Source organism: Salvelinus namaycush, chromosome 5 (genome assembly GCF_016432855.1).
Source record: "Salvelinus namaycush isolate Seneca chromosome 5, SaNama_1.0, whole genome shotgun sequence".
Classification (NCBI taxonomy): Eukaryota; Metazoa; Chordata; class Actinopteri; order Salmoniformes; family Salmonidae; genus Salvelinus; species Salvelinus namaycush.
Window position 1 is genome coordinate 8035855 of NC_052311.1, and position 23085 is coordinate 8058939.

At 47.0% G+C, this 23085-nt stretch overlaps 1 protein-coding gene across 1 annotated transcript in view; it reads left to right on the plus strand.

Annotated features, from left to right (window-relative positions):
• LOC120046918 (teneurin-2-like) overlaps positions 1-22144 on the plus strand; it is a 115172-nt gene extending 93028 nt beyond the window's left edge. The window contains exons 26-34 of the mRNA XM_038992466.1: positions 2603-2838; positions 3867-4163; positions 9569-10126; positions 12903-13172; positions 13629-14039; positions 18186-18296; positions 18565-18832; positions 19147-19277; positions 21407-22144. Coding sequence (XP_038848394.1) covers positions 2603-2838; positions 3867-4163; positions 9569-10126; positions 12903-13172; positions 13629-14039; positions 18186-18296; positions 18565-18832; positions 19147-19277; positions 21407-22144 — 3020 coding nt within the window. The remainder of the gene's footprint in view (positions 1-2602; positions 2839-3866; positions 4164-9568; positions 10127-12902; positions 13173-13628; positions 14040-18185; positions 18297-18564; positions 18833-19146; positions 19278-21406) is intronic.
• Positions 22145-23085: the final 941 nt, after the last annotated feature.

The following is a 23085-nucleotide window of genomic DNA, read 5'->3' on the forward strand; positions in this document are numbered from 1 at the left end:
GTTATTGGGGTCAAATTTGTCTCCACTTTTGTGGATTGGGGTGATCAGTCCTTGGTTCCAAATATTGGGGAAGATGCCAGAGCTAAGGATGATGTTAAAGAGCTTCAGTATAGCCAAGTAGAATTTGTTGTCTGTATATTTGATCATTTCACTTAGGATACCATCAACACCACAGGCCTTTTTGGGTTGGAAGGTTTTTATTTTGTCCTGTAGTTCATTCCAGGTAATTGGAAAATCCAGTGGGTTCTGGTAGTCTTTAATAGTTGATTCCAAGATTTGTATTTGATCATATAAATGTTTTTGCTGTTTGTTCTTTGTTATAGAGTCAAAAAGATTGGAGAAGTGGTTTACCCATACATCTCCATTTTGGATAGATCATTCTTCGTGTTGTTGTAGGTTTAGTGTTTTCTAATTTTCCCAGAAGTGGTTCGAGTCTATGGATTCTTCAATTACATTGAGCTGATTTCTGACGTGCTGTTCCTTCTTTTTCTGTAGTGTATTTCTGTATTGTCTTCCTCTCATCTCTCTCTTTCTCCATTTTCATCACAAATACATTTTTCAGATAGAGAGAGAGGGTAGTCTACTGCAGAGTTGACAGAAAGCCATCTCTGTGTGTTTGAAGTGTTGGTAAAACGCTGCCTGGAGGTTTATAACAAATTGGCTTCATGGATTACTGCCGTTTATGGTGGTGGAGGCTCAAAGGCTGTGTGTGTGTATGTGTGTCTGTGTGTTTGCGTGTGTGTGTGTGTGTGTGTGTGTGTGTGTGTGTGTGTGTGTGTGTGTGTGTGTGTGTGTGTGTGTGTGTGTGTGAATTTCCACATGCGCGTGTGTGTGTGTGCATGCAATTGTGCATGTGTGTGTATGATCCCCTGCCTTTTTAAAATTAAATAAAAGACTCTTCCGCTGCATCGGCCAGACAATCACTGTTATCTTATCTTCAATCACGTTGCTGTTATCAGGCTTCTGTTCTTTATGCCTCCAATAGAGAAGAAGAATGGGCCCTCAATCCCCCTGTCGCTTTCCACATCAGATACTGTCTTTCCAGAGGCTACGCCACATCAGACACTGTCTTTCCAGAGGCTATGCCACATCAGATACTGTCTTTCCAGAGGCTACGCCACATCAGACACTGTCTTTCCAGAGGCTATGCCACATCAGATACTGTCTTTCCAGAGGCTACGCCACATCAGATACTGTCTTTCCAGAGGCTACGCCACATCAGACACTGTCTTTCCAGAGGCTACGCCACATCAGATACTGTCTTTCCAGAGGCTACGCCACATCAGATACTGTCTTTCCAGAGGCTACGCCACATCAGATACTGTCTTTCCAGAGGCTACGCCACATCAGACACTGTCTTTCCAGAGGCTACGCCACATCAGATACTGTCTTTCCAGAGGCTACGCCACATCAGATACTGTCTTTCCAGAGGCTACGCCACATCAGACACTGTCTTTCCAGAGGCTACGCCACATCAGATACTGTCTTTCCAGAGGCTACGCCACATCAGATACTGTCTTTCCAGAGGCTACGCCACATCAGACACTGTCTTTCCAGAGGCTACGCCACATCAGACACTGTCTTTCCAGAGGCTACGCCACATCAGATACTGTCTTTCCAGAGGCTACGCCACATCAGATACTGTCTTTCCAGAGGCTACGCCACATCAGATACTGTCTTTCCAGAGGCTACGCCACATCAGATACTGTCTTTCCAGAGGCTACGCCACATCAGATACTGTCTTTCCAGAGGCTACGCCACATCAGATACTGTCTTTCCAGAGGCTACGCCACATCAGATACTGTCTTTCCAGAGGCTACGCCACATCAGACACTGTCTTTCCAGAGGCTACGCCACATCAGACACTGTCTTTCCAGAGGCTACGCCACATCAGATACTGTCTTTCCAGAGGCTACGCCACATCAGACACTGTCTTTCCAGAGGCTACGCCACATCAGACACTGTCTTTCCAGAGGCTACGCCACATCAGATACTGTCTTTCCAGAGGCTACGCCACATCAGATACTGTCTTTCCAGAGGCTACGCCACATCAGATACTGTCTTTCCAGAGGCTACGCCACATCAGATACTGTCTTTCCAGAGGCTACGCCACATCAGACACTGTCTTTCCAGAGGCTACGCCACATCAGATACTGTCTTTCCAGAGGCTACGCCACATCAGATACTGTCTTTCCAGAGGCTACGCCACATCAGACACTGTTTTGTTTTGTGTACATGTTTGTGGGTGTTTGAGTGGGGGATAGAAACGCTGAATTGACAGAGTGCCAGATTATTCATTTAGCAAGGTTGCAAGCTGTTCTATAGACCAGACGCAGATGTACCTTTATTATGGTTCACTCTGAGTGTGGAGTTTGCTGATCAGAAACGATACTGACAAGTTCCCAAACAAATCATACAACAAATTGTTCGTTTTTTTTGTTCAGGGAAGGAATTCTGCTTGTGAAGGGCAACAGAAATCCATTTCAATTTAATCTGCGACTTGATCTTTTTTCAGCATATAAACATAACACAGGAAGATGCCAGCAGAGGAGCCAACTCATATAACTCCCTTCTCTCTCCTTGTCCCTATCGCCCCCTACAGACCAGGTGAGGAACAGCTACCAACTGTGTAACAACGGCACCCTGCGGGTGATGTATGCCAATGGGATGGGCATCAGCTTCCACACTGAGCCCCACATCCTGGCCGGGTCGGTCAGTCCTACAATCGGCCGTCGGAACATCACACTACCCACAGACAACGGACTCAACTCCATCGAGTGGCGGCTCCGCAAGGAACAGACCAAGGGGAAGGTCACTGTTTTTGGCAGGAAGCTGAGGGTGAGCTGAGAACCTCACTTCCTTTTTGTGTGTAATTTAGTCATTAGAGATGACATCACTTACTCTATGTGTAAAGATGACGTCACCCACTCTGCCTACAGAGATGACAGCACTTACTCTGTGTGTAGAGGTGACATCACTGACTCTGCCTACAGAGATGACATCCCTTACTCGGTGTGTAAAGATGACATCAATGACTCTGCCTACAGAGATGACATCACTGACTATGTGTAGAGATGACATCACTGACTCTGCCTACAGAGATGACATCACTGACTATGTGTAAAGATGACATCACTTACTCTGCCTACAGAGATGACATCACTTACTCTGTGTATAAAGATGGCATCACTGACTCTGCCTACAGAGATGACATCACTGACTATGTGTAGAGATGACATCACTTACTCTGCCTACAGAGATGACATCACTTACTCTGTGTATAGAGATGGCATCACTGACTCTGCCTACAGAGATGACATCACTGACTATGTGTAAAGATGACATCACTTACTCTGCCTACAGAGATGACATCACTTACTCTGTGTATAGAGATGGCATCACTGACTCTGCCTACAGAGATGACATCACTGACTATGTATAGAGATGACATCACTGACTATGCCTACAGAGATGACATCACTGACTCTGCCTACAGAGATGACATCACTGACTATGTGTAAAGATGACATCACTTACTCTGCCTACAGAGATGACATCACTGACTATGTGTAGAGATGACATCACTGACTCTGCCTACAGAGATGACATCACTGACTATGTGTAAAGATGACATCACTTACTCTGCCTACAGAGATGACATCACTTACTCTGTGTATAGAGATGGCATCACTGACTCTGCCTACAGAGATGACATCACTGACTATGTGTAAAGATGACATCACTGACTCTGCCTACAGAGATGACATCACTGACTATGTGTAGAGATGACATCACTTACTCTGTGTATAGAGATGGCATCACTGACTCTGCCTACAGAGATGACATCACTCTCTATCTTCCTCCAGGCACATGGTCGTAACCTCCTCTCCATCGACTTCGACCGCAACACTCGGACGGAGAAGATCTACGACGACCACCGCAAGTTCACGCTCCGCATCATGTACGACGCGCAGGGCCGGCCCGCCATGTGGTTGCCTAGCAGCAGCCTGGCAGTGGTGAACGTGTCGTACTCGACCACGGGTCAGCTGGTGGGGCTGCAGAGGGGCAGTATGAGCGAGAAGACAGAGTTTGACCCTCAGGGACGTATTCTGTCACGGTCGTTCATAGACGGCAAGGTGTGGAGCTATAGTTATCTGGATAAGGTGAGGACATAGTACTGTCTGGTACTGGTACTGCTAATGGTCCTGCTAATGGTACTGTACTGGTACTGATACTGCAACTGCTACTGTTACTGGTACTGCTACTGTTACTGCTACTGTTACTGCTACTGTTACTGCTACTGCTACTGCTACTGTTACTGGTACTGCCACTGTTACGGTTACTGGTACTGTTACTGGTACTGCTACTGCCACTGTTACGGTTACTGGTACTGCTACTGGTACTGCTACTGGTACTGTTACTGGTACTGCTACTGTTACTGGTACTGTTACTGCTACTGTTACTGGTACTGGTACTGTTACTGGTACTGCTACTGGTACAGTTACTGGTACTGGTACTGTTACTGGTACTGGTACTGTTACTGGTACTGCTACTGGTACAGTTACTGGTACTGGTACTGTTACTGGTACTGGTACTGGTACTGGTACTGATACTGTTACTGGTACTGATACTGATACTGGTACTGGTACTGATACTGGTACTGGTACTGCTACTGCTACGGTTACTGGTACTGGTACAGTTACTGGTACTGCTACTGGTACTGTTACTGGTACTGCTACTGGTACTGCCACTGTTACTGGTACTGCCACTGCTACTGTTACTGTTACTGCTACTGTTACTGGTACTGCCACTGTTACTGGTACTGCCACTGCTACTGTTACTGGTACTGGTACTGTTACTGGTACTGCTACTGCCACTGTTACGGTTACTGGTACTGTTACTGGTACTGCTACTGGTACTGCTACTGGTACAGTTACTGGTACTGATACTGGTACTGGTACTGGTACTGATACTGGTACTGGTACTGGTACTGGTACTGATACTGATACTGGTACTGGTACTGGTACTGGTACTGGTACTGGTACTGATACTGGTACTGGTACTGGTACTGGTACTGATACTGGTACTGGTACTGGTACTGGTACTGATACTGGTACTGGTACTGGTACTGATACTGGTACTGGTACTGGTACTGTTACTGTTACGGTTACTGTTACTGGGTACTGTTACTGGGTACTGTTACTGGGTACTGTTACTGGGTACTGTTACTGTTACTGTTACTGGTACTGCTACTGCCACTGTTACGGTTACTGGTACTGCTACTGGTACTGCTACTGGTACTGTTACTGGTACTGCTACTGTTACTGGTACTGTTACTGTTACTGCTACTGTTACTGGTACTGCTACTGGTACAGTTACTGGTACTGCTACTGGTACTGTTACTGGTACTGGTACTGGTACTGCCACTGCTACTGTTACGGTTACTGGTACTGTTACTGGTACTGCTACTGGTACTGGTACTGTTACTGTTACTGTTACTGGTACTGTTACTGGTACTGGTACTGTTACTGGTACTGCTACTGGTACTGTTACTGGTACTGCTACTGGTACTGTTACTGGTACTGCTACTGTTACTGGTACTGTTACTGTTACTGGTACTGCTACTGGTACTGTTACTGGTACTGCTACTGTTACTGGTACTGCCACTGTTACGGTTACTGGTACTGTTACTGGTACTGCTACTGTTACTGGTACTGCTACTGCTACTGTTACTGTTACTGGTACTGTTACTGGTACTGCTACTGGTACAGTTACTGGTACTGGTACAGTTACTGGTACTGGTACTGTTACTGGTACTGGTACTGTTACTGGTACTGCTACTGGTACAGTTACTGTTACTGGTACTGTTACTGGTACTGTTACTGGTACTGGTACTGTTACTGGTACTGCTACTGTTACTGCTACTGTTACTGGTACAGTTACTGGTACTGCTACTGTTACTGGTACTGGTACTGGTACTGTTACTGGTACTGCTACTGTTACTGGTACTGCTACTGCTACTGTTACGGTTACTGCTACTGCTACTGTTACTGTTACTGGTACTGTTACTGCTACTGGTACTGCTACTGGTACTGCTACTGTTACTGGTACTGCCACTGTTACTGGTACTGCTACTGCTACTGTTACGGTTACTGGTACTGTTACTGGTACTGCTACTGTTACTGGTACTGTTACTGGTACTGTTACTGGTACTGTTACTGCTACTGGTACTGTTACTGTTACTGTTACTGGTACTGTTACTGGTACTGTTACTGGTACTGTTACTGCTACTGCTACTGTTACTGGTACTGTTACTGGTACTGGTACTGTTACTGGTACTGCTACTGTTACTGGTACTGCTACTGCTACTGCTACTGTTACGGTTACTGCTACTGCTACTGTTACTGTTACTGGTACTGTTACTGCTACTGGTACTGGTACTGCCACTGTTACTGGTACTGCTACTGCTACTGTTACGGTTACTGCTACTGCTACTGCTACTGTTACTGGTACTGTTACTGCTACTGGTACTGCTACTGGTACTGCTACTGGTACTGTTACTGCTACTGCTACTGTTACTGTTACTGTTACTGCTACTGGTACTGTTACTGCTACTGGTACTGGTACTGCCACTGTTACTGGTACTGCTACTGCTACTGTTACGGTTACTGCTACTGCTACTGTTACTGTTACTGGTACTGTTACTGCTACTGGTACTGGTACTGCCACTGTTACTGGTACTGCTACTGCTACTGTTACGGTTACTGGTACTGCTACTGGTACTGTTACTGCTACTGCTACTGCTACTGGTACTGCTACTGCTACTGTTACTGTTACTGGTACTGTTACTGGTACTGCTACTGTTACTGGTACTGCTACTGTTACTGGTACTGCCACTGCTACTGGTACTGTTACTGCTACTGTTACGGTTACTGCTACTGCTACTGTTACTGTTACTGGTACTGCTACTGGTACTGCTACTGGTACTGCTACTGTTACTGGTACTGCTACTGGTACTGCTACTGGTACTGCTACTGTTACTACTACTGCTACTGTTACGGTTACTGGTACTGTTACTGCTACTGCTACTGTTACTGGTACTGCTACTGGTACTGCTACTGTTACTACTACTGCTACTGTTACGGTTACTGGTACTGTTACTGCTACTGCTACTGTTACTGTTACTGGTACTGCTACTGGTACTGCTACTGCTACTGTTACTGTTACTGGTACTGCTACTGTTACTGGTACTGCTACTGTTACTACTACTGGTACTGTTACTGTTACTGTTACTGCTACTGCTACTGTTACTGGTACTGCTACTGTTACTGGTACTGCTACTGTTACTGGTACTGTTACTGCTACTGCTACTGTTACTGGTACTGCTACTGTTACTGGTACTGCTACTGTTACTGGTACTGATACTGCAACTGCTACTGTTACTGGTACTGCTACTGTTACTGCTACTGTTACTGCTACTGTTACTGCTACTGCTACTGGTACTGTTACTGGTACTGCTACTGTTACTGGTACTGCTACTGTTACTGGTACTGTTACTGTTACTGGTACTGGTACTGGTACTGTTACTGGTACTGCTACTGTTACTGCTACTGTTACTGGTACAGTTACTGGTACTGCTACTGTTACTGGTACTGGTACTGCCACTGTTACTGGTACTGCTACTGTTACTGGTACTGCTACTGTTACTGGTACTGTTACTGGTACTGGTACTGTTACTGGTACTGCTACTGTTACGGTTACTGGTACTGTTACTGGTACTGGTACTGTTACTGGTACTGCTACTGGTACAGTTACTGGTACTGCTACTGGTACTGTTACTGGTACTGCTACTGTTACTGGTACTGTTACTGTTACTGGTACTGCTACTGTTACTGCTACTGTTACTGGTACAGTTACTGGTACTGCTACTGTTACTGGTACTGGTACTGCCACTGTTACTGGTACTGCTACTGTTACTGGTACTGTTACTGTTACTGCTACTGCTACTGTTACTGGTACTGGTACTGTTACTGGTACTGTTACTGGTACTGCTACTGCTACTGTTACGGTTACTGCTACTGCTACTGTTACTGTTACTGGTACTGTTACTGCTACTGGTACTGCTACTGGTACTGCTACTGTTACTGGTACTGCTACTGTTACTGGTACTGCTACTGCTACTGTTACTACTACTGCTACTGTTACGGTTACTGGTACTGCTACTGTTACTACTACTGCTACTGTTACTACTGCTGCTACTGCTACTGCTACTGTTACTATTACTGCTGCTGCTACTGTTTCTACTGCTGCTACTGCTACTGTTTCTACTGCTACTGCTACTGCTACTGTTACTACTACTGCTACTGTTACTACTGCTGCTACTGCTACTGCTACTGTTACTGTTACTGCTACTGTTACTGCTACTGTTACTACTACTGCTGCTGTTACTGTTACTGGTGTTACTGCTACTGCTACTACTACTGTTACTGTTACTGTTACTGTTACTGTTACTGCTACTGCTACTGCTACTGTTACTGTTACTGTTACTACTACTGTTACTGTTACTGTTACTGCTACTGTTACTGTTACTGTTACTGTTACTGCTACTGCTACTGCTACTGTTACTGTTACTGTTACTGCTACTGCTACTGCTACTGTTACTACTACTGCTACTGTTACTGTTACTGGTGTTACTGCTACTGCTACTGCTACTACTACTACTACTACTGTTACTGTTACTGCTGTTACTGCTACTGTTACTGCTGTTACTGCTACTGTTACTGTTACTGTTACTGCTACTGTTACTGTTACTGTTACTGTTACTGCTACTGTTACTGTTACTGTTACTGTTACTGTTACTGCTACTGTTACTGCTACTGTTACTGTTACTGGTACTGCTACTGGTACTGCTACTGGTACTGCTACTGGTACTGCTACTGTTACTACTACTGCTACTGTTACGGTTACTGGTACTGTTACTGCTACTGTTACTGTTACTGGTACTGGTACTGCTACTGTTACTGCTACTGGTACTGCTACTGCTACTGCTACTGGTACTGCTACTGTTACTGTTACTGGTACTGTTACTGCTACTGGTACTGCTACTGGTACTGCCACTGCTACTGTTACGGTTACTGGTACTGTTACTGGTACTGCTACTGTTACTGGTACTGCTACTGTTACTGGTACTGCCACTGCTACTGTTACTGGTACTGTTACTGGTACTGCTACTGTTACTGGTACTGCTACTGTTACTGGTACTGCTACTGGTACTGTTACTGGTACTGTTACTGGTACTGCTACTGGTACTGCCACTGGTACTGCCACTGGTACTGCTACTGCTACTGCTACTGTTACTGGTACTTGTACTGTTGATCTTATCTGTGTGGAGCTATAGCTACCTAGATAAAGTGAAGGCATCATAGCACCTGTGAGACATTACCTACTGTACAGGCAGCAGGAATAGTAATGACAAGCTGATTGAGAGAAGTGAAAAGTGCATAAAATGATGCTAGTGATGATGACTTATGTTCCCTCTCCACTTCTCTCCCTCCTTCTCTCTCTCCAGTCCATGGTCCTTCTCCTACAGAGCCAGAGACAGTACATATTTGAGTTTGACACCTCGGGGCGCATCACAGCTGTCACCATGCCTAGTGTAGCCCGCCACACCATGTTCACCCACGTCTCTATCGGTTACATCCGCAACACCTACAACCCTCCAGAGAGCAACGCCTCCATCATCCATGACTTCAGCGAAGACGGCCGCCCCAAGGCCACCCACTACCTCGGTACCGGCCGACGTGTCCTCTACAAGTACGGCAAGCTGGCCAAGCTAGCTGAGATCCTCTACGACAGCACCACGGTGACGTTCGGTTATGACGAGACGGCTGGGGTTCTGAAGATGGTGAACTTACAGAGCGGCGGGTTCTCCTGTACGATACGTTACCGTAAGATGGGTCCGCTGATCGACAAGCAGATCTACCGGTTCAGTGAGGAGGGGATGGTAAATGCTAGGTTTGACTACACGTACCACGACAACAGCTTCCGTATCGCTAGTATGAAGCCAGTCATCAGTGAGACTCCTCTGCCTGTGGACCTCTACCGCTATGACGAGATCTCTGGAAAGGTGAGTAGATGACTACACTACTAACCCTAACCCTAGCTCCAGCCACAACCCTAACCCTAACTTCAGACCGGTCGGATGTACAATATAGAAACAGGTCAGAAAGTTGCAATAGGCACGTGCAACCCAAGGTTTGATACCAGCATAAACAGAAACCCTCTTAAACCTAACCCTCAACCTTAACCCTAACTTCAACCTTGGCCTCAACCCTAACCCATAAACCTAGCATCATGTCCATATCTTGGTTTAACCCTCAACCCTAACCCTAACTTCAACCACAGCCCTTACCCTAGCCCTGTCCACATCCCAGTTTAACTCTAACCTTAAGCCTCAAGATTAACCCTAGCTTAATGTCCACACCCCAGTTTAACCCTAACCTTAAGCCTCAAACCTAACCCTAACTCTAGCTTCATTTCCACATCACAGTTTATTCCTAGCTCTAGCCTCAATCTTAACCCTAACTCCAGCCACAACCCAAACCCTAACACTAGCTCCAGCCTCAACCCTAACACTAGCTCCAGTCTCAACCCTAACACTAGCTCCAGCCTCAACCCTAACACTAGCTCCAGCCTCAACCCTAACACCAGCTCCAGCCTCAACCCTAACACTAGCTCCAGCCTCAACACTGACACTAGCTCCAGCTCCAGCCTCAACACTGACACTAGCTCCAGCTCCAGCCTCAACACTGACACTAGCTCCAGCCTCAACACTGACACTAGCTCCAGCCTGAACCCTAACACTAGCTCCAGCTCCAGCTTCAAGCCTAACACTAGCTCCAGCTCCAGCCTCAACCCTAACACTAGCTCCAGCCTCAAACCTAACACTAGCTCCAGCTCCAGCTTCAAGCCTAACACTAGCTCCAGCTCCAGCTTCAAGCCTAACACTAGCTCCAGCTCCAGCTTCAACCCTAACACTAGCTCCAGCCTCAACCCTAACACTAGCTCCAGCCTCAACCCTAACACTAGCTCCAGCTCCAGCCTCAACCCTAACACTAGCTCCAGCCTCAACCCTAACACTAGCTCCAGCCTCAACCGTAACACTAGCTCCAGCCTCATCCCTAACACTAGCTCCAGCCTCAACACTGACACTAGCTCCAGCTCCAGCTTCAACACTAACACTAGCTCCAGCCTCAACCGTAACACTAGCTCCAGCCTCATCCCTAACACTAGCTCCAGCCTCAACACTGACACTAGCTCCAGCTCCAGCTTCAACACTAACACCAGCTCCAGCCTCAACCCTAACACTAGCTCCAGCCTCAACCCTAACACTAGCTCCAGCCTCAACCGTAACACTAGCTCCAGCCTCATCCATAACACTAGCTCCAGCCTCAACACTGACACTAGCTCCAGCTCCAGCTTCAACACTAACACTAGCTCCAGCCTCAACCCTAACACTAGCTCCAGCCTCAACCCTAACACTAGCTCCAGCCTCAACCGTAACACTAGCTCCAGCCTCAACCGTAACACTAGCTCCAGCCTCATCCCTAACACTAGCTCCAGCCTCAACACTGACACTAGCTCCAGCTCCAGCCTCAACACTGACACTAGCTCCAGCCTCAACACTGACACTAGCTCCAGCCTGAACCCTAACACTAGCTCCAGCTCCAGCTTCAAGCCTAACACTAGCTCCAGCCTCAACCCTAACACTAGCTCCAGCCTCAACCCTAACACTAGCTCCAGCTCCAGTCTCAACCCTAACACTAGCTCCAGCCTCAACCCTAACACTAGCTCCAGCTCCAGCCTCAAACCTAACACTAGCTCCAGCTCCAGCCTCAACCCTAACACTAGCTCCAGCTCCAGCCTCAACCCTAACACTAGCTCCATTCTCAACCCTAACACTAGCTCCAGCCTCAACCCTAACACTAGCTCCAGCCTCAACCCTAACACTAGCTCCAGCCTCAACCCTAACACTAGCTCCAGCCTCAACCCTAACACTAGCTCCAGCCTCAAACCTAACACTACCTCCAGCTCCAGCCTCAACCCTAACACTAGCTCCAGCTCCAGCCTCAACCCTAACACTAGCTCCAGCCTCAACCCTAACACTAGCTCCAGCTCCAGCCTCAACCCTAACACTAGCTCCAGCCTCAACCCTAACACTAGCTCCAGCCTCAACCCTAACACTAGCTCCAGCTCCAGTCTCAACCCTAACACTAGCTCCAGCCTCAACCCTAACACTAGCTCCAGCTCCAGCCTCAACTCTAACACTAGCTCCAGCCTCAACCCTAACACTAGCTCCAGCCTCAACCCTAACACTAGCTCCAGCCTCAACCCTAACACTAGTTCCAGCCTCAACCCTAACACTTGCTCCAGTTTCAACCCTAACCACTAGCTCCAGTCTCAACCCTAACACTAGCTCCAGCCTCAAGCCTAACACTAGTTCCAGCCTCAACCCTAACACTTGCTCCAGTTTCAACCCTAACACTAGCTCCAGCCTCAATCCTAACACTAGCTCCAGCCTCAATCCTAACACTAGCTCCAGCCTCAACCCTAACACTAGTTCCAGCCTCAACCCTAATACTTGCTCCAGCCTCAAACCTAACCCTAACTCTAGCCTCAACCCTAACCCTAACTCCAGCCTCAACCCTAACCCTAACTCCAGCCTCAACCCTAACCCTAACTCCAGCCTCAACCCTAACCCTAACTCCAGCCACAACCAAACCCCTGGCAGGATGTCAGTTACAGTTGATAGATTGAGCATAAATCACCTATACTGGATTAAAGTGGGACCTAGACCCTCTGTACAATATTTTACTTACTCTTAACTCTTATCTTGGCTACAGGTGGAACACTTTGGGAAGTTTGGTGTGATCTACTATGACATCAACCAGATCATAACCACGGCTGTGATGACCCTCAGCAAGCACTTCGACACCCACGGGCGCATCAAGGAGGTGCAGTACGAGATCTTCAGGTCCCTGATGTACTGGATGACGGTGCAGTACGACAGTATGGGACGCGTGGTGAAGAGAGAGCTGAAGATAGGACCGTACGCCAACACAACACAGTACCGCTATGAGTATGACGGGGACGGACAGCTCAGCGGGGTGAAGGTAGGAGATTTGACATTACCAGTGAGATACTAGTCCTGCAGTAGTTGAGCACCAAATCACAATCCTAGAAGATTACTACAGACCACTTCCTGAAACTTTAGACTTGATTAAATGTTGTTGTTCTTTGCAAATACACACAGGAATACAGGAATATGGTATTCCTTTTCACTTTACACTTCAGTTTTTGATTTTCCTATGTTGACTTACCTGACTTAAGCCCTTGGCTTCTATAAGGAGCATAGGCCATTGATTCTGCTACGCACCTGTGTTATTAAAGAGTTGACTTCAGGTGTGGTATTAAAGAGTTGACATATTAAAGAGTTGACTTCAGGTGTGGTATTAAAGAGTTGACATATTAAAGAGTTGACTTCAGGTGTGGTATTAAAGAGTTGACTTATTAAAGAGTTGACTTTAGGTGTGTTTTTAAAGAGTTCTTTTCATTGTCTATGCCTCCAGGTGAATGACTGGTCCACGTGGCGCTACAGCTACGACCTGAACGGTAACCTGCACCTCCTCAACCCCGGGAACAGCGCCCGCCTCACGCCGCTCCGCTACGACCTCCGAGACCGCATCACGCGCCTGGGCGACGTGCAGTACCATCTTGATGAGGATGGTTTCCTGAGCCAGCGAGGCTCGGATGTCTTCGACTACAACTCCAAGGGCCAGCTCCTCAGAGCATATAGCAAGCTACCGGGAGGCTGGAGCGTCCAGTACCATTATGACGGACTGGGAAGGAGAGTGTCCACTCGGACCAGTCTGGGACAACACCTCCAGTTCTTTTACGCTGATCTGAACCACCCGGCTAGAGTCACACATATATTTAACCACTCCAGTTCAGATATCGCTTCACTGTACTATGACTTGCAGGTAAGGCTACCAAATTGTTAGGGAAAAGTGTGTTCATCTACAGGCTACATGTGATAAATACTGTTCATCGTGATTGTGTTATGACTTTGTTATCGTTGTGATATAACCAAGCTTTTGTGATGCTATCATTACGTTATGGTGACGTGACTGTCTGTGAGTTATGGTGACGTGACTGTCTGTGAGTTATGGTGACGTCACCAGGGCTTCATTTGTCAATCGTGAGGTGCCGGAACAAAAGGTGAGCACTAGAGGAGGGTGACCTGGGGAGTTCTGAGGTACCAGAACGCATGAGAAAAGAAATCCCCTTCATAATAAAGGATTGCATATCATCACATTTGCGTAGTGGCATAGAGCAGTAGAGTAGAGGCACTTTGGGAAACATTTTTAGTAGCTTACGGTCCAGAAAAATGTTGGCCTTTTATAAACACATTTCATGCAAATCTACTTAATTTTAGATGACTGGAGACTGTAGCAGAATCTTTTTTAATACCTCACAAATTATCAAAATGGCAGGCTACTTTGACACTGGCAAAAATGACCTTGTCTTGAATCCATCAATAGCCTAGTCCTAGGTGTGTGGAGACACATATTGTAGGCTACAATATGAGGATGAAATTATAGTCCTAAAAATGCTTTCCAGTTTCACTGACTCACCCAATGATGCGCAGCTCACTCACTGGTGCTTGTCGATGCACTCGTGCCAAAAGCATATCTCTCTCTCACTTTTGTAAAACAGTATTTGGAAGTTGAAATATTTTGGTAGCCTACAGCACAGTCTTTTCAGCAGGAGCCATTTGCTTTCCAACCTGTGTTTTCCCTCGATTGTATTTGAAATATTGCGAAAGGCTTGCTTTGTCTGCTTAGTGTTTTTTGTTTTCTGTATTTAAATGTACCAGGGATGTTGCAGTTCCTCATTCTAGTGTGGCAGACCAGAGGGTTTGATCAAGACGTTAGCCCTGTCAGGGAGGGGGCGGTCGTCAGTGCGATGTACGTCTCCCTTCTCGATAGGGTATCCGCTTTCCCATATCCGCTTTCCCATGCTTCGCCCCTGACCTGTGCACAACAGAAAAAGAGAAGCGGGAATGGCTTCGGGAATTCGGGTGGCATAATCTACTATAACCAGGATATACCGGGATGTTTTTATCAGGGGGCACACTGTCCATATTGATGCGTTCAAACAGCACTCCAATGATCAGTAGGGGAACCAGCAGGTTCCGGAAGTGTGCTTTGAGGCGGTGATTTGACACTCCGGGCAGCTGCGGCAATATACTTCCATGGCCTGCCTCATCCTTCCATGGCCTGCCTCATCCTTCCATGGCCTGCCTCATCCTTCCATGGCCTGCCTCATCCTTCCATGGCCTGCCTCATCCTTCCATGGCCTGCCTCATCCCGGAACAGCGGAACCGGGCGGGGATCCTTTCCCAGGTCTTCTCCATTCCCAGGTGCGCCCCCAACAAATGGGTGTGGGCCAGCTGAATAATGGTTCCGACGTACCGGCGGGGCAGCAACAGCACCTCTCGGACTTCCCCCTTTTTGAGCGACACCTGATACAACAGGTTATTTTTGATTTGGAAATGGGGGTATCGCCAGACACTCACCCCTGGAAGAAGCTGGCCATCCACTGCTATCACTTCCCACTAAATGGTCCCACTGGGCAGTCCCAAACTGTTCCCTCAGAGGTCCCTCAAAATCGAGGAGAGGGAGTATAGGCTCCTCCTCCGGTTGTTCACCAGGTGTGGATGGTTCTGGCGCCCCCTCGGACGCCGACTCTGGGTCCGTAGACACGCGGTTGGCAACCGCATGCTTCCGGGCCACGCAGGTGACGGTCCATCCCTGCTCTCGTCGGTCGCCGGCTCTTACTTTTTTTCCCAGCTCGTGCCTCCACAGTGCTGTGAACATCGGACAATCTCTTCCCACGAGGAGGGATACCGGCAACTCAGGTACGGCACCCACCACCATCTGGCAGCTCCCTTGTGGCGTTACGATGGTGGCCTGCCCGGTCGAATACCTCTTGGTTTCACCGTGGACACAGGAGACGGACATCTCCTTACCACGGTCAGTCGGATGGGCCAGCAGGCGTGCTTGTACAAGCATTACCACACTCCCGGAATCCAACAGAGCCTGGGTGTCACGACTGTCGACTTTTACAGGTTCGCTGTGGTTCGCTGTGGGTCCAACAGGAGGTGAAGTAGTTTACTGCGTTGCCCGACTCGTCTCCGGGGCCTCAACTCCTCTCGACCCAGGCAATTTCATGCAAGGTGTCCCCTGGCGCTACACTCAAAACACCTCCTTTAGTCTTCTCCCCTGGCTGTCTCTCCGTGGGTCTGCAGTCCTTTAGCCCGGCTCACTGTCGGATTGTACGGTGGTGGGGTCGTCCTTCCATGTCCTCCGACGGCTCCTGCATCCCCTTCAGCAGGGCCTCGGTATTCTGGTGCGGCTCCCAAGAGGTCCTCCAAGGCTTGCCGCCCTCTTCATGCCTGTAAGAAGTGATCCATGACCGATTTTGTCGATAACGTGGAGGGTGGCTACGTCGGTTAGGAGCCATGCCCTGGTGATGCGCAGTAGGTCGCTCATCTGTGCTCGGGAGGAATATTCGGCCATGAACCTCCAGTTGTGGACAAGTTGGGCCTGACGGGCTAGGCTGTACCAGTGTCGGCTGAGTACTTCCCTCTTGAGACAGTCGTAGTTAGCCGCCTGTTCGGTGTTGAGGTAATAATACACCTTTTGGGCGTCTCCGGACCGGAACGGGGCCAGCAGACTTGCCCACTTCGCCTTGGACAATCATTCCCATAGTGCTGTCCGTTCTAACGTGCAGAGGTAGGTCTCGATGTCGTCATCCTCCATTAGCTTGATTATAAAAACTGATTGGGTTGTGATTCAGTCTGCGTTTCTCCTCACAGCTTCCTGATTTCCTCAAGCAGGCTTCTGTAGACACTGTTCTTCCAGCGTTCCTTCCTGAATGTCCTGTGGCGCTTGTTTGGCCCGAACGAACTGAGCTATCAACTCATCAATGCTGATACTACCTAAACGTCAACCCTGGTCTGACCACGTTGTCAGATTTTCCCTCATTCTCCACCACTTGTGGCAGACCAGGGGGTTTGATCAAGACGTTTACACAGATCAAACACAAGTGTGATACCTCAGATTCAAGGGTGTTTATTTAAAACATTAAAGAAAAGAAAGCAGTCTCCTCCAGGAGACCTCTTCTGGATTACCTCGTTCTGGGCTCTGGGTAAGCTGTCTCCTCTGGGGTAAAACAACAAGAACCAGAGTTCTTGGTTCTAGTAGACCGTGAGGACATTTATCCAGTAGCAACCTCTTACTACCTCCAACCCTCCCGTGTGCTGCCCTCCTGACAGCTTTATGGGACCCGTACGGCTGGTGATCAATCAGCCCCTTGATTACTCACCAGCCTCAAAGCAGCCTGAATTAGTCCTGGCCGGAGGACCCGTCGAGACCTGGCACAGCCAGCAGAGGGAGCCTCAGACGCGTAATTCTGTCTGTCACCAGGCCTCGACGAGTCTCCCCCTGGTGGCTTGTCCGCGGTACACCACACTAGTTATGTGAGAGATACTGGTGCACTGCTCACACAGCCACGGCCACCCGTTGGTCTGAAACATAGGTTACAATGTTGCGCAAACCATAAATCCGGGCTGGCAAACCCAAATCATCTCTTAGAATATTAGGCCTGGGCTCTAATAAAAAAACTGTTTCACATTACATTTTTTTGTGGGGGCAGGAAAATTAATAAAGATATAAAATTATTTTTCATGCCAGGAGAGGTACCGAATCCGGCCAAATAGATTCCGGAACAAAACAGTCCAAAATGAAAAGGTGCTGGATCCTGTTCTGGCAGGATCCTACTCAAATTAAGCACTGGACGTGACTGTCTGTGAGTTATGGTGATGTAACTGTCTGTGAGTTATGGTGATGTAACTGTCTGTGAGTTATGGTGACGTGACTGTCTGTGAGTTATGGTGACGTGACTGTCTGTGAGTTATGGTGACGTGACTGTCTGTGAGTTATGGTGACGTGACTGTCTGTGAGTTATGGTGACGTGACTGTCTGTGAGTTATGGTGACGTGACTGTGAGTTATGGTGACTGTCTGTGAGTTATGATGTAAAGCCCGTACTGCTTCCCCTCAGGGTCATCTGTTTGCTATGGAGGTGAGTAGTGGAGAGGAGTATTACATCGCCTCAGACAACACAGGAACACCACTGGCTGTCTTCAGCAGCAACGGACAGATGATCAAACAGGTAATCAAGATGACAGTAATAAAAATACTATTAATGATCATTATTTTTGTTGCATGATTGTTAAATATCTCAAGGCCCGTTATCCACATGTTAAGATAAGAAAAGATAAATTGGTACTTGACGTCCAGAGAGGTACATTTGATTGTTCAAATTAAAAATACAAAAACTGACCAAGTAACCCAACTTTGTCTTTCCTATTTGCCCCAGAGGGGATAAAGTTGTAGTGAATTGAAGTGAAACATGCGCCTGTGTTTGTTGTGACCTCCAGGTGCAGTACACAGCGTACGGGGAGGTGTACCTGGACTCTAACCCAGAGTTCCAGCTGGTGGTTGGGTTCCATGGTGGTCTCTATGACACCCTGACCAAGCTGGTCCACTTCACCCAGAGGGACTATGACGTCCTGGCAGGCCGCTGGACCTCGCCAGACTATGCCAGCTGGCCCAAGATCGGCAAGGACCCTGCACCCTTCAACCTGTACATGTTCAAGAACAACAACCCTCTCAGCGACGTGTTGGACATCAAGAACTACGTCACAGGTAGAGCGTCTTTGGATCCTTGAAAAGCGCTTAATAAAACACATTATTGTTATTACAGGTAAAGGAGAGAGAGCTGAGGGGGGAGATGTGTTATCATTGTCACTGTGTACTGTGGTTCTCTTTGTTCTTTTGTCATTTAGATTCGAAGAACATCCCAAAAAATACATACAATATTTTACTACACTTAAAATATGTTCCCTAATGCTACACAGATTATTATAGCATTTTCAAACTTCTTAACATTTTCTAATATTTCTATGACTTGCTAGCTGTAATAAAACTATTTTTTTTACTATGTTGTCTTTGCTCCCCAGACGTGAAGAGTTGGCTGGTGATGTTTGGTTTCCAGCTCAGTAACATCATTCCAGGGTTCCCCCGTCACACCCTCTACTTCGTGGAGCCTCCCTACGAGCTGCAGGCCAGCAAGGACTGTGAAAACGGACAGGTGAGAAGGCCTGGGACAGCCTGTACTTATTCTATGTTAAAACTTCTTCTGGCTGCAAGCCCTAAGTCGGGATCAATATGACAACAGCCACTTCAAGTGCAGGGCGCGAAATTCAAAATATATGTTTTAGAAATATTTAACTTTCACACATTAACAAGTCCAATACAGCAAATGAAAGGTACACATCTTGTGAATCCAGCCAACATGTCCGATTTTTTAAATGTTCTACAGCGAAAACAGCACGTATATTTATGTTAGCTCACCACCAAATACAAAAAAGGACAGACATTTTTCACAGCACAGGTAGCATGCACAAAGCCAACCTAACTAACCAAGAACCAACTAAACTAACCAACAAACAACTTCCTCAGATGACAGTCTTATAACATGTTATTCAATAAATCTATGTTTTGTTCGAAAAATTTGCATATTTCAGGTATAAATCATAGTTTACAGTGCAGCTACAATCAGAAATTGCACCGAAAGCAGCCAGAATAATTACAGACACCAACGTCAAATACCTAAATACTCATCATAAATTATTTCTGAAAAATACATAGTGTACAGCAAATGAAAGACAGGCATCTTGTGATTCCAGCCAATATTTCCGATTTATTAAGTGTTTTACAGCAAAAACACAATATAGCGTTATATTAGCTTACCACAATAGCCAGAAACACAAGCCATTTCCCAGTAGCAAAAGTTAGCGATCGTAACAAACCAGCAAAAGATATATAATTTTTGACTAACCTTGATAAGCTTCATCAGATGACAGTCCTATAACATCAGGTAATACATACACTTATGTTTTGTTCGAAAATGTGCATATTTAGAGCTGAAATCAGTGGTTATACATTGTGCTAAAGTAGCATATTTTTCCCACAACGTCCGGATATTTTTCTGACACTTTTTCTGACACACATATTCTGACCAAATAGCTATTCATAAACATAACTAAAAAATACATGTTGTATAGGAAATGATAGATACACTAGTTCTTAATGCAATCGCCGTGTTAGAATTCTAAAAATAACTTCATTACGACATACAGCTTAGGTATGGCGAGAGAGTACCCAAAAGCTGGGCGCAAACGACTAGTTCACATGTTCGACAGATATATGAAATAGCATCATAAAATGGGTCCTACTTTTGCCGATCTTTCATCAGAATGTTGTACAAGGGGTCCTTTGTCGGGAACAATCGTTGTTTGGATTTAGAACGGCCTTTTTCCCTCTCGATTTAGCAAGCACACTTGCCAAGTGGCGCGAATCTCTCCATGTCAACAAACGGAAGAGAACGGAACACGGCAAAACTTCCGAAAAGATTTCAATAATCTGATTAAACTATATTGAAAAAAACATACTTTACGATGATATTGTCACATGTATCAAATAAAATCAAAGCCGGAGATAGTAGTCGCCTATAACGACAGCTTTTCAAAAGGCAATCCCCGGTTCCTTCTTGCGCCTTCCTGAAAACAGGAAATGGGTGACACGTCATTCCAAGAGGATTTATTCCAACTCAGACCAAGATAAACACTCCATTTCTTCTCTCACTGCCTCTTGACATCTAGGGGAAGGTGTATGACGTGCATGTATACTAATACGTATCATGCCCATTTATAGGCAGGACCTAGAACAGAGCATAGTTTTCAGACTTTCCACTTCCTGGTCAGGAAGTTTGTGCCAAATGAGTTCTGTTTTACTCACAGATATCATTCAAACGGTTTTAGAAACTAGAGAGTGTTTTCTATCCAATAGTAATAATAATATGCATATTGTACGAGCAAGAATTGAGTACGAGGCCGTTTGAAATGGGCACCTTTTATCTGGCTACTCAATACTGCCCCTGCAGCCCAAACAGGTTAAACAGAATCTGAAACATACTGTCTGCGAGCTAAATGAGGCCTGCTATTACAGAAAACTGGTCCTCTCTCTTTCTCTCAGAGCCGGATGAGACATTGAAGATACTGTGGGATCACTAATATGAACCTTCAATGATTACAGGGAAATCTGGACATTAATAGATAAGAAGAGCTGTAAACCAAACAGTATAAGTGTATCCTCGTCTGCATTCTTCTGCTTGACCAGTGACCTTTAACCCCTCTTCTACCCCTGTCTCTCGTGTAGCTGATAACGGGGGTGCAGCAGGCAGCGGAGCGCCACAACCAGGCCTTCATGGCCCTGGAGGGACGGCTCCTTAACAAGGACCCCCGCGACCGCCGCGACAAGCCCGGACACTGGTTCGGCACATCAACACCCATCATCGGCCGGGGAGTGATGCTAGCGCTGAAGGAAGGACGTGTGGTGGCGGCAGTTAGCTCCATGGCAACCGACGACAGCCGGAAAGTGTCCTTAGTCCTCAATGGCGCCATCTACCTGGATGGAACGCACTACACGCAGGCCGGACATGACTGTCACTTCTTCGTTAAAGTCGGTTCGGCCGATACTGATTTACTGGCGCTGGGGCTGACCAACGGACGCAAGGCGCTGGAGAGCGGGATCAACGTGACTGTGAGCGGGAGGTCGCGGCGCGGCGCCACAGTGGAGTTTGCGGTGCCGTCGTTAGCCCTCAGCGTGCGGTATGGGCTAGCGCTGGACGTGGTGGATGAGGAGAGGGTGAGGCTGCTGGAACTAGCCCGGCAGAGGGCCCTGGCTGGGGCCTGGCTGAGGGAGCGGCAGAGGGCCAAGGATGGGAAGGAGGGGAGCCGGCTGTGGACGGAGGGAGAGAAGCAGCAGCTGCTGACCGCGGGGAGGGTACAGGGGTATGATGGGTATTATGTTTTACCCGTGGAACAGTACCCAGAACTGGCTGACAGCAGCACCAACATCCAGTTCCTGAGACAGAACGAGATGGGCAAGAGGTAACAGCCCTCCTGGACTGGGATGGAGGACTGGCTGACTCTCTCTCTCTCACTGACTCTCCCCCTCTTCTCCTCCTCATCCCTTTCATCTTCTCACCCTAGTTACTAGTTCCTTCCTCTCTTCGCTCCCCCCCACCTTCTCCCCCTTTCCTCTCCAACCCCGCAGAAAATAAACCAACAAATGGGGTTTCTCACTGAACGCTGCAGGGACTTTTGAAAAGAAGAATATACTAGAAAACTTTTTGTTGTTACTTTTACTGCCAAGGGCAAAACATCTAACATTTAGACAGAAGTTTATTTTATTTGTTGTTGAAAACAAACTGTGGAGAAAGGCACTCATGAACCTTGAAAAACAAACTGTTGCTTAATAACTAAGATTCACGTTTTTAAAAAAGAAATCAATATTTTCACCCATATTTTTGGGGACTTTGAGGGCGTAATGACAGACTCTGAACTGATGGTGGCGCTGTGTTGTGCTGGGTGCTCTGGTAAGGGCCTGCACCTGATATTAACTTGTAGATCAAAGGGACCAATAGGGAGGCAGAGCCACCACAGGGCCCAGCGAATCACAACACTGATCAGAAGAGAAGATCAGCAACAAGCACCGCAGCGTCACGTAAACGGAGTAAAACTACTAGTCATCAGTCTCAGGCCTCCCATTCTCCACCACAAAACTGTTCTCAGCTATTGCAGCAAACATATCCTAGCAACCAATACTCACACCACTGAGATCCTTTAACTCATAAAGACTTCAAACAAAAGAAAACGAAAACTTTAAAGACACAAAGTTGGAGGGGAAAAAAATATTGTGAAAATTTATCAGAATGTGTCCATATGTGTCAGACTACTACACTACAGTTCTAATTACCACACTACAGTTCAGACTACTACACTACAGTTCAGACTACTACACTACAGTTCAGACTACTATACTACAGTTCAGAC